Source organism: Perca fluviatilis, chromosome 14, assembly GCF_010015445.1.
Source record: "Perca fluviatilis chromosome 14, GENO_Pfluv_1.0, whole genome shotgun sequence".
In the NCBI taxonomy this organism is placed as follows: Eukaryota; Metazoa; Chordata; class Actinopteri; order Perciformes; family Percidae; genus Perca; species Perca fluviatilis.
Window position 1 is genome coordinate 14,139,926 of NC_053125.1, and position 12,363 is coordinate 14,152,288.

Sequence of the window (12,363 nt, forward strand, 5' to 3'; positions counted from 1 at the left end):
AAAGATGAGCTTAACACAACACTGAATACAAGCCATTATGCAAATTCAAACACAAGTCCTTACTAAGGAATACCCAATTCTTGGCATACATTTGCAGCAGGGGGGTTACTCTTCTGATGTGATCTGATTCATCTTGTTTCTTTTTTTTTTTTAAATGTGATGCATTCTGGAGTTATTGGTGCACTGATCTTCAAAGGATAGAGAATAGCAGGATATCTGTGACAGTTCATTATATCGGCAAACACAACAGCATATAAACTTTCAAGAAATGTGTGTCGATGATCTGGCCCCGGGAAAATGAGACCTGTCAAGTCATGTGAAAGTGTCCACTAATGATGTCATGTGTTCGTAAGACCCTGCAGCCATGTCTGTTGGCTGCTCACTCTCTGTGCTTTTCAACAAAACACAAATGTGCTGCTGACTTGATAACTTTCACAAAACAACAGCGCCGACTGGGCCAATGTCTGCTTTTAGAAGTCATTAAATAAATCCTCCAAGCAAAGTAACAATTCAGCCCAAATTCATTGGATGGTGACGCCTAGATGAACATAGCAACATATCAGGAGTGCATAAATCAGTTTGGCTCCTTGCAAATAACAGGTTCATGCAGGTCTGATGGAAAGTGTCTCCCTAAATACCCCACAGCTTTGGTGTGATGGGTGCTTTGTAGGCTGCTGACACTTGTGTGCTCTCTTTTGCTTTTGACATTTTCTCATGTGGGACCTGAGTAAATGTGCTCTTAATCAAACAATGTAGAGTGCTGCATACGTAGCTAAAGGGCATTTATTGTTGAGAACGGATTTTGTTTTGGCCATCATATGCAGCTATTTTGTTTTTGCATCTTATGGCGATGCTAAATAACTGCATATGTATTTACTCCAAGATATGGTCCTGTATACACACACTGCTAAATGTTTTACATTGTTTGACTTTGAGTAGGATTGACAGTTGTTAATTTTAAATTCCAATCATTGCCGATCTCCACATGCATAAAAGGATTCCTTTTGAAGAGCTCTCCAAAATATTTTCCTCTTAGATGCATTTGCAGAATAAGTCAGGCTCAAGCATGCGTTTTTATCTTTTAAGGACATGAAACATCGTCACCAAGTGACATTTCTTTCTTTTATCACTAGTGTGACCTTCAACCAGACGCATGTCAGATAGATAACCATCAATGAAATCCAGTCTATGACGCCCTTGGGTGCTTCTCATCGTCTTTCTATTTGCAACGACTAAATGGCAGCAGAGTATGAAAGCCTGTGCAGGGGAAACAAGTTTGTGTTCCCTCTTTGCCTGACTTTACAATGACTAGAAGACGTGATTACACCTGTTTAAAGCTTGGAATCCACTCAGGAAGTATAACGCCATCAGAACTATCTAGCATCTGTGATCTTGAGGAAAAAGGGCAGTGGAAGCAAACTTTAACGGCACAAACAGACATTTACCGCAGGGATACATTCACCTGGTCTGCGGCATGTAAACCTGTTTTAAAGCACTGCTGAGCTCTGCGTTCAGCATGTCGTGGTCTCGTTCAGAGGCAACTGGAAGTCCTCATAAATCAAGCAGAGGAGCAGCAGAGCAGGATTTAAAGTGCAACACCTTAAGTACTGACACAGCAGTGTCATGGTTTGCAATGGCCACAGAACAGCTTCACACACTGCTACTGTTGGATACAAAGGCAAACATATTGTTGAAAGTCAAGGAATTTAGACTTTAGATGTCTTTTTGTGCTCTATAACTAATATATTTTATAAAATGGGTAATGCAGTTTCTCCTGAAATGGTAACTTTGTAAAATGTGCATGTTGTTTAAAACCAAACTGGCTAACATACCAATGAAACAAAACTGAATTCAACGGGGGGAACTTAAATGTTTAGTCCAGAGCCTTTTTTCAAAAACTGTTTATAGGTCTGTCTGAGAATGCAACCTTGCAAGAATGCCCTCAAAATCCCAACCTCACACCTCACCAGTATTGTTTGGCTTCTTCATGTCATCACTGGAGCGCTACTCAACATGTAAGATGATAATAATAGAGTAGCGCAAAAAACCTTGCAGGCTTTGAAGCAAGAAATTGCTAAATAACTTTCACACAGGCTGAATTTTATGACTTTATCAAGCCTTTGTTACAGTATAACACCAATTATAGGTTAAGGTGAGTTAAAGGTTGCGTGATGCAAGTAATGACTTGGTAAGATGCCAGAAAGACGGCAGAAAGCTCTCGGAGGAAACAGGTTTGAATATGAATTTAAAGTTTTTAAGGGTTTACAGCTCTAGATTAAGTGGATTGATAACGGGGGTCTCTGAACATGTCATCCTCAGAATAATAAAGGGAGCTTGGCATGAAACAAAAGTTAGACATTCAAGTTGAAGCCTGAGAAAAAAGGTTATTTATGGAACATCATTTAATTTGACATGCATTGCAATGTAATGGCACAGGCAGATTTGCAGGGGGAAGAAGGAAATGGGCGCAAATGGCCGCAAAGGCTGGAGGCATGAATGGGCTTTTATCACTAGCTAATTTTTCCATCCTGCCTTAAAATCAATAGGATGCCTTTGTTTTTACGCCAGCAATGCAGAGAGACAGCAGTCAATAACACAGACCATTAACACATGTGGCACAAGCACATTGCGGTGTGCTAGACCTTTGCTATGTTACAGTACTGTGTGTTGGCTCTAGTCAGCTTGTGGGTTTTCCCACCACTTCCCCGATATAGCTCGACAACTATCTGACGTGTCACCATAAAAGTTTGTATATACTGTACATTCATGGTCCCCAGAGGATTAGGCCTTTCCTCTAGTGCCTCCATGAGGTTGACACCTAACTATTTCATTCAGCACCACAAGCAGGTCAAACATATATTCACTCATCCTCAATGACTTTTTCTTCAACCATGAGGGTAGAACCTGTGATTTTGAGTGAAATTTCTTGACAAATATTGTATGGATTACCATAACATTTTCGTACATACATTTATGTTCCATACAGAAAGAATTGCTATAACTTTGGTGATCCCAGGACTTTTCCTCTAGTTCCACCAGCAGGTCAAATTTTTCTCCAAAACTTTGGTTTATGACAAAATGCTGATGACATTTCCATCAGCATCAGTTGTACTTTGCGTTTAATGCTAATAGCAAATGTTAGCATGCTAATATAGGCCACAATCAACTTTAGCCTTGGCATGCATCATTTGATGTCATGTCCTTGGTCTATGTCTGTTTTCTGTCCATGAATGCTGCGCCACAGCCTCGCAGCCGCGTCCTTCCACACGGTCAGACATGTGCACCTCTCACGGGCAAACACAGGTGATTGTTGCACCCTCAGTTCTGCAAAAATGTCCCAGCGGCTGTGTCACCGCATTACTTAACGCACAGCTCATAAAACGATGATTACACACTCTGCCTTATCAGGCCTCGGCCACGGTGATGTAATTGGGAGCTGTAACTGAAATGCAAACATACCAAGAGAAACACGCAAGGTGTGTTTGAGACAGGCGGTGGCCTTATGGGGAAGCAGCTTCCTGTTTTCAGAGATAGTTTAGTTTACTGTATGGGATGGGTCATTAAAAAGGTCTCGTCTGTTGTGTTGTGTTGTCAGAGTCTGAGCTGAGTAGACTGTTTGTATTGCCAACATGTAATAACTGCGGTTAAGGGTTGAACACCAAACATTTAATGTCAGTGTTCCCTCGCTCAACATGTGCTCTGTTGTCTGTGTAAACACGCGCCTCAGCCCTCACACTCCACTTTGTGCAAACACAGATCTTGCATGATGTCATCGCTGCTTTGGTTAACTCCCAGCCTTTTTTTAAACATTTTTTATTTTAACAAGAACGCAGGAGTGTGTGCCAAGCTGTAGCTATCCTTGGGACTGTAAATCATGATAGCATCCAGCTTCCTGCTTGCAAAGTATGACTCTGGCATAATTTGGGTTTATGGAGAAGAAGCAAAGTATGTGTTTGTTTGTGTCTTGCACTCAGAAAAACATAATTGTTAGCATCTAAAAAAAAGGAGGATAGTTATATATGTTTTTGTTTGCTCTGGAAACGAGACGCCAGGGCGAGATATGTAAAACTAGAGTAAACAAATTAAAACGCCAAATAAGCAGGGCTGAATAAAATTTGTCATGCAAAAATAAAATTGTCTCACTCCCTATTCATTATACTAGCAATAATTCCACGTTCCCAATTTGAGTTGTTGGACTTGTTTATCAGTCTTATGCACTCGACAGCATGATGAGTTGCTTCCTCACATTCCAATGTTTATTAGCCATTTAATGATATGGATTTGCAATACATCAGTTTAAGATAGAAATGTTCATGTGACATGTTTGTCTCGAGCGGATAGATTCACAATCTCTACCCAAATTTGCCTGCGGTTCCACCACCGCGTTGAGAGGAAAGGACTGTTAAAGAGCAACTAGCGTATGCTGACTCAAACAATGCCGAGGATTGTGTGCCTGTGATGTGCTAATCAGTTTGACAGCTAAGTAAAGACTTGAGGCAACAGAGTGCACCGTGCAGCGAGGCCAAACGATTGCCTCAGAAACCTTTTTATGATTAGCTCTTCCCTGCAAAGCTGGTGAAGGGAAATATTGTCTTCCTCTAGAGCGGTGTGTTCATCAAGCAGCAATTTTACACCCCTGCCACAGTGGAAATTTAATTATGGTTGCTAGTTTGTGTATGCAAGGGCAGGCAGAAGGTGACCTTTTAAGACCCTCTGATTTCCAAGACAAAAAGTCACTCAGCGTGTAAAAGGAGATGTCTGATTATGTCTGACTCTTTTTCCGTGACGATCAAGAGTCCACAAGGTGGATCAGGTAGTCAGGAGATGAATTATGTTGTTTAACCAAGCGGGTCTATTCAAAGCTGCGTGTGTTCCTTGTGACAGTTTGATATGTCGGCAGGTTTGAGAATGGAAAAATGATTTTAACACTGGTAAGAAAAACAAATACTGGCTGTTGTACAAATACTTACTTTCCTCATACTGTCATGTGAGGGCGTGCCACTGTGAGACTTGTAATAGAAGCTGCCAGTTTTGAAAAAGACTAGAGTCTACAGCCATGTTGGTGGTTCTGTGTCTGTATAGGCACAGCTCAATGCTAATGATAATATGCAAACAAGCTCACAGTGACAATGCTCAGGGGCGTAGCACCAAATTCTGGGCCCTGTAGCAAGGCATTTTCTATGGGCCCCTCCCTGCATCCACAGCTATTCATTCTAGCATCTTCACACGAGGGCCCCGGGTACTCAGTCCCCCTCCCCAGTCTGACTCCCCTGACAATGCTGACATGTAGATGTTTAACAGATATAAGGTTTACCATGGTCGCAATATTAGTTTAGCGCGTTAGTATTCTAATGTTTGCTAATTGACACTACACACAAAATACAGATGAGGCTGGTATTTAAATTCAATATATTGTGACCTGATTATGGCGCTAGATGAAAAGTCATGGTATCAGCAAGGTGATTACAATTCATTGTAAGGGGGACATGATTGTGTATAAAAGAAATCATAGCAATCCAATTGCTGTTGAGTTTTCACTTAAAAACAAAAATGTAAACCCCATCGTGGCGCTAGAAAACATAATGGCATCACCCCAAAGCCATTAGGCTTCACCCTCTGGGGACCATGAACATCTGTTTAAAATTGTGCACCAATCCGTCCAGTAGACGCAGAGATATTTCACAAATTATAGTTGACTTATTGTTTGTCGTGGAGTGACAGGATCACTACAGTCCACTAACAAACACACATGAACATTAATCTCAACGAATCAACAAAACGAACAACCACATGAGGAGGAGGAGGTTGGGGTGATGGAGGGAATATGAATGAGCCAATGATTCTGAAGCGAATTAGAAACATCTGACACTCAAGTGTGACTTGTGTTGATGATACATTTGAACCTTTATCAAAGTCTTAGTTACACCATGTTTGCTGACACAATTACACGTAACGGTTGATGAAAACCCAATTTAAGCATCTCTTTGATGCATTTCATGTTTGGCACGTTTGACATTTCTCAGATGATAAATGATACATTCCTCAGTTCAAAGAAATCTACTGCCTTCAAGCCTGAACAAAACACGCTTTCACATTGTCATGATTCAAATTTTCTCCGCCACCTCTCCATATTTGCCCTCTGATATTCAAAACAAATGAGCAGAACTCCTTTTGGAGCGGTTTAACCAGCATGATGGGGTCCCATTTTGTATGAGTCATCATGGCCCAATCATCAACTATAGGTTTCTGTTTGCTTAACTTCTTGCTAGCCAGTGTGCAGCTAGCATGAGTCATGATGATACTGAGCTCTGAAATGTTGGAACGGGCGGCCGACAAACTTACCACACAGGCTGCATCTAAAGCTACGGGGGCAAACGCTTATGGAGTTGACATTTTGCGTGGAACGGGACAGAAAAGGTGTGCTTGTTATAGCTCGGGTTTATTAGGGTCAAGAAAGAAGTCTTTTTCTCGGTAGAATCCCATGAAAATGTACAAAAGGCCTGATTGACATCTTGATAATGCAGTCTTTTAAAGTGATTTAGCTTTGGCGCCATCGAGGTGGTAACTTTACACCATTCGCCCGCATTCAAGCCAAGCGTGGCGTGGTGGCAACATCTGATCTCACATCTGAAAGGCTTGTGCAGACAAGTCTTGTGTAAACCAACCAGCGTCTCCTGAACCTGGAGGGAGGCTAGGTAACCTCTAAAACCCACTGGGGCCATTAAAACAACAGGTGCTGGAGGAAAGCTCAGCTGTCGAGTGCAGGCGGTGGCTAGCCAGCTTGTGGTTTCGCTCGCAGCAGCTGCAGGTAACTGTTGGGTCTTGACCTCAGGGTGAAGGAGTCGCCCAACAGTTGAGCATATGTACTTCTACTAACAGCCCACTGAATCTGAACGCACCCCAGACCTCATTAGACAAAGGGCTTCAAAGGTCTTGCGTGACTGGTGTGATTAACTGGTAGCCCCCATGTTTGCTGTAAACTGGCTTAAGAAATGGACTTTATGCATAGGACTCCACACAAACCACGCAGCAGGCTGTGAAGCAGCTGTGCTTGTCAGCGCACAGACAGATGGGATGCCATATTTTAAGGGAGAGCTCGGTCTCTCTCTATCCACGCTTTATTAAGTCTCAAGTGACAATAGAGAGTCTATTCAAGCAAGTCCACATGTGCTGTTCCACATGGCCGTATTATCCCATATCTATACATTTTTATTCATGTGCATTTAATTTCAGCGCGTTTTAGCTTCTGACCTCCTGCAACAGTAAATTTCTAGATAGAAAATGTATTTATGTAATGTATGGCAGATGTATACTGTGCAATAATCAAAAGTAAGGAGCAGTTTGATAGAGTAACAGCTGGTGCACTTGGAAGGTTGCCCTGCATTTCACGATGCTTAACTATTATTCATTTAAGAACATTATATTTTCATATTTGAGTTTATAGTCACTCTACTAGGCTTAACTAGCTACTTTTCTCTGTGGATTCAATTATTGTACAAAAGAGGATGCTGAAATAAGAATGCTGTCTTCTTCAGACATAAAAGGCACAACAAAAAGCAAAAGTGCAACACATTGAATCCAAAGGTCACTTTTATTTAATTCAGTGTGAATAACTTTAATAATGTCACATTGACAGTGCTAGAGACAGATATTTAAAGCGATAAGACAGAGAACAGACACATTTATCATAGACTAGACCACACAACACATGCCTAATGATTTTAGGAAGTACACATTAGATGACTTTGTTTTGGGTAAACAATAAGGTCAGAATGCGCTCAGGTCCATTATATATTTATTTAGCAAACAGCAGGTGCCTTTCTGTGTACTTCCATGAAGTGATTACTTAATACTTAAAAAAAAATCCAAATACTGACATAATACCTTATATATCGCCTTTAGCAGCACTATATTTCAGTGTGTAGGTCATACACACGCACTCACAATTCATCATCTAGCCAAATGTGCACTCAAACCATGCTTCTTAGTTTAAGGATTTCACATCTTTGTGTATTTACAATATGAGACTTCTAGCCATCAGCACTTAAAAATGCTCTATTGGCCATTTTTGCTAAAACACTTTTATAATAAGTTGATTAACACCAGTTGGAGCAGCATCGGCCTTTCAGGATAATCAGCATGCTTAGTGGCCAACAGCAGTGCAATGCCAATGACAAATAATGCTGTTATCAGCTAATACAGCCATTAGCTTAATTCTGCTCATCTGTTAACTGCCTCAAGGCCGTTTCCATGCTGCTTCATGCTCTGAATTTAGTGGGAGGTCATCTCTATAATAGACTCCAGACTGTTAAAAACCTTGAAGAATAGGCCTCTCCTCTGTAGAAATATTCTGATATTGCTCTAGGGTGCTCTCTGTTGTAAAATACTCCTGAAAATAATGATCTCCCAATGCATTTATATCAAGCAGGAAACGGCAAAAAAACAAAAACTTGAGCCACAATGTTCAGTGAATACTTCAATCCAGAGCCATGGAATGTAAGGGAGTTCTAATACTATTTACGGCCTCTTTAAGATGCATAACAACTTAATTAAAACTGTATGGCTAACTTTTTATGAATTCATAGATCTACTTTCCATACTATTTTGCAGGACTGTTTCAGTGATAAAAGCTCTTTTATCATGACTATATAGTACATAAGTCTACTTGCTGTAGGCTTACGTGGGTCACAGTGTTCAAAGCTACATTGAGCAATAGGCTCCTTCATAATTATCAGTGTATGGTTGTTCCTATTTCAGTGTGCATATTTTCACAGATGAACAGCTGGTGATTTTAACACAATCGTCTAGTCGTGAAATAATGCTGGTTTGAGTTCTCCTACTGTTAGACGTGACATCAAGCTGTGTTGCTATTTTAAAGTTTCAGTCTTTATAGATGTGGAATAACTGTGGGTGTGATAAGAAGTGTAGGAAAATAACTGAAGACGGTGTGTGTGTGTGTGTGTGTGTGTGTGTGTGTGTGTGTGTGTGTGTGTGTGTGTGTGTGTGTGTGTGTGTGTGTGTGTGTGTGTGTGTGTGTGTGTGTGTGTGTGTGTGTGTCTGACAGCACTGTGATCTATGACAGCACTGTGAGCGTGACCGTTCCTTTGGTCCTTTTCAGGATGCCAACGGCTTCTTCGTGAGTGACGCCCTCCAGAGTCTGCCCGTTAACGGCCATTATCTGGTCTCCTCGCTTCAGGCGGCCGTCCTCCGCTGCTGCCCCCTAAGCGCACACCCATGCAAATAGAGTTGCTCAATAACACGCTGTTTGTCAATTGTGCAAATTAAAAAACGGAGAAATGTGCTACGTACCTTTCCAAAAACAGTTTTAACATAGATCGGCAAGTCTCCATGGGGGCTGCCGTACCCTCCCACTATACTGAAACCCAGTCCGTCTGGTCCTCTTTCAAGATTGATGGTCTTATACTGAGGTGGGCTGATGGGAAGACAAAGACAGTTAGGGACTACTGTATACAGACTACATTCGCTTCAGCAAAAAGAAGAAAAAAAAAAAAAAACATAACCCTCCCCTTTTTTGTGACCCCCCCCCCCGCCCTCACTAATCATTTTCATACAGTACTTAGACAGACTGACGTAAGGGGTAAGATGGATGCTGAGACACAGCAGAATGTTCTTTCTGTGTAATAACCACTTCATACCCGAGGTCATCCTGGAAGATGCAGCTGGGTGTGAGACCTGCAGCTGCCTGCTCCTGAGAGGGACCCGTCACGGTGGTGTCTCCACCCGCTACCACCTACAGGTGCACGAAACACACACGCACACACACACACACACACACACACACACACACACACACACACACACACACACCAACACACACACACGTTTTATGGTATGTTAGACTTAGATAAAGACTGATAGCATTGTGGTTGTGCTGGATGAGGGAGACAAGTTTTATGGTACTTCAAAGCCTGCCGCTGGTAGCCTTCAACTTTTCTTTTCAGGTAAAACCTTTGTACGCAGATAAAGTAAAGAATAGACTACTCAACTGTAGATTATTTAAATGTCTGCATGTTTATCTAATTAGAACACAAAGGGTGTGTGTGTGTGTTGTGTGTGACCTGCAGTTGTAATCTAATTAGAACACAAAGTGTGTGTGTGTGTGTGTGTGTGTGTGTGTGTGTGTGTGTGTGTGCGTGTGTGACCTGCAGCTGTATGGTGCCTGTGGCGTTCTTGAGCAGAGTGACAGCCTGTGAGTGGGTCATGCCTTCAGCAGAGGTTCCACAGATACTGACGATGCGGTCCCCAATCTAGACAAGTGAGAGTTTAATACAATTAAAATGCTAGATGAGAGAAAACCAACTTGGCACGTTCAGCTGTGAAGCTGGCTTCTCCATGTTTCTGACACGTCAGTGTTTGGGTTGGAAACAATGGTTAACAATTGGAAATGTAAGTTTAGCTCTGTGGTCTGTTTTATATAATAAACACTCAAATGTTTTCTTAATCCCTAAAACCGGTATGAATATGTGTCACCACTTTTCAAAGCGTGCAGAAGTGCCGTTATGTGATTTCTATGATGTTACTTCACAAAGGTCTGGATAGCTCTGCATGATAACAGGATGTGGCTAATACTATTTGAAAATGTAATTCTCCAAGCCATACAAAAGCAAAACTATGCTTGTGTTTGGCTGAGTAATTACATTATGTAGCATTCTTATCTCTCATTCCTGCAGAAAAAGATAAAGCAGCATGAATAAACTATTCAAGATTCCCCCCCCCCCCTTTCATTTCAATGAGCCCTTCTGTAGGCTTAATGATCTGAATGCAGGAGTGGGAGATTTATTATCCGTGTTAGCAATGGCTTTTGTTCTCCTCCAGTCTGTGTCACACAGAGCTACAATTGTCACTTTCTCTGTCATTTAACTGCTGAGGTCACTGCTTAAGGCTGTAGGCTCTTGACCTTTGGGAGTCACACGGAGTAAAGTGAGTGGGAATGACATCGCTGTCCATAATTAAGATTCACATTAAATCCTACACAAGAATTACTGACGTGCAAATTCTTAGTCTTTTATTCCGCTGGAAGCTGAATAAAGCTTACGGAGAGGGAGGTGTAAATCTTGTACCTTGAGCTTCTGGGTCTGAGCAGCCAGGCCGACGGGATTCATCATGGCGATAAAAATGGGAATATCACCCAGAGGGCTGCCCACGCCCCCTGCTATACTGATACCCAGAGAATCACTGGGACCTTTAGTGAACTCAACTGTTCTGGTGTCCTGATGCTCTGGAGCTGCAAGGAAGCAAACGTGCAAAATGTTAGGATGCCTTGTACACAGGCGGTCATTTTTCCTATGACCGCCTCAAATTAAAATCCCTTCTGAAGATACCTACAATCTGGATTCCTGCTTAGTTTGTCACAGTCACTGGGCACGTTCCCAGAGTCTGAACATGACTGTGAGGCCACCTTGGTGCTGCCTGTTTCACTCATCTGAAACAAAAGACATTCAGCGCTGTTACTTCCTTTGTTTTGTTGTTCTGTCAGAACAATTTCTGTTCAACATTAAAATGTTATCCTTCAAAGATTACAGTACCTGACTACACTGAGACAGCCGTCTTTCTGAGTGGAAAGGGCCTGCCTTAAACCGCCCTACTTCCATTATTATAGGCCCCACGCAGCACTACAACACATGGCACATTATTTTGAATACAGTTATCCAACACAGTTTAAAGCAGATGTGTCATTCACTTCTGAGGGCCAGAGCAATAGATGTACCTTGAGTAGTGCAGCTACGGCCTCCTGAGTGGTCGACCTGACATCCTCCCCGTTGACCGACAGGATCTGGTCGCCCTGCATCAGTCGGCCGTCAGTGTCCACCAAACCTCCTTTCACAATGTCGGACACAAACACTCCGGTGTCATTCCTGGTAGGAAAGGTTGAAAGACAAAGTCGTGACAGTGCAATATCATTTATTATTACTGTAAGTCATACCGTAATTGTCTCTACTAGTTGACCCTAACCGTATCGTACTGCTGACGTGAATATGTAATTGATAGTACACTATTGATCCAGCTATTTTCACATTTTTCCAATGGACGTCTGCACAGTTGTGGCTTACGTTCCTGGGAAGCGGCAGACGGCTGGTAAGATGGAATATTTAATAGCAACTGTGACCTCAATAAATGTTTTCCATCTCAAATCCTGCATATGCTTACTGTGAACATTCAGGCCCAAAAAGTGAGAAGCTATCATGTATTATTGAGAAAACACTTATTTAACTGCACAATGCTGACTTCAACTAACTTAGTCAGTTCCTTTCCTCGAATAAGTGTATTGGTGGCAGTTCTAAGAATCCTTCATGTTAAGGAGATATTAAGCATTTATGAGAAGCATTTATGAGAAGCATTTCT

General features: G+C 41.9%; 1 protein-coding gene across 8 annotated transcripts in view; it reads right to left on the reverse strand.

Moving 5' to 3' along the window:
* Window positions 1-7,572: 7,572 nt before the first annotated feature.
* The window catches only part of LOC120573638 (multiple PDZ domain protein), a 50,560-nt gene continuing 45,769 nt past the window's right edge, over window positions 7,573-12,363 (reverse strand). For all 8 annotated transcript variants that reach the window (XM_039823488.1, XM_039823487.1, XM_039823482.1 and 5 more), the window contains 8 exons: window positions 11,729-11,876; window positions 11,547-11,633; window positions 11,347-11,443; window positions 11,082-11,245; window positions 10,164-10,268; window positions 9,657-9,751; window positions 9,310-9,433; window positions 7,573-9,220 (listed from right to left, as the gene is read on the reverse strand). In XM_039823488.1, the coding sequence (XP_039679422.1) occupies window positions 9,074-9,220; window positions 9,310-9,433; window positions 9,657-9,751; window positions 10,164-10,268; window positions 11,082-11,245; window positions 11,347-11,443; window positions 11,547-11,633; window positions 11,729-11,876 (967 nt within the window). In that variant the 3' untranslated portion in view covers window positions 7,573-9,073. The remainder of the gene's footprint in view (window positions 9,221-9,309; window positions 9,434-9,656; window positions 9,752-10,163; window positions 10,269-11,081; window positions 11,246-11,346; window positions 11,444-11,546; window positions 11,634-11,728; window positions 11,877-12,363) is intronic.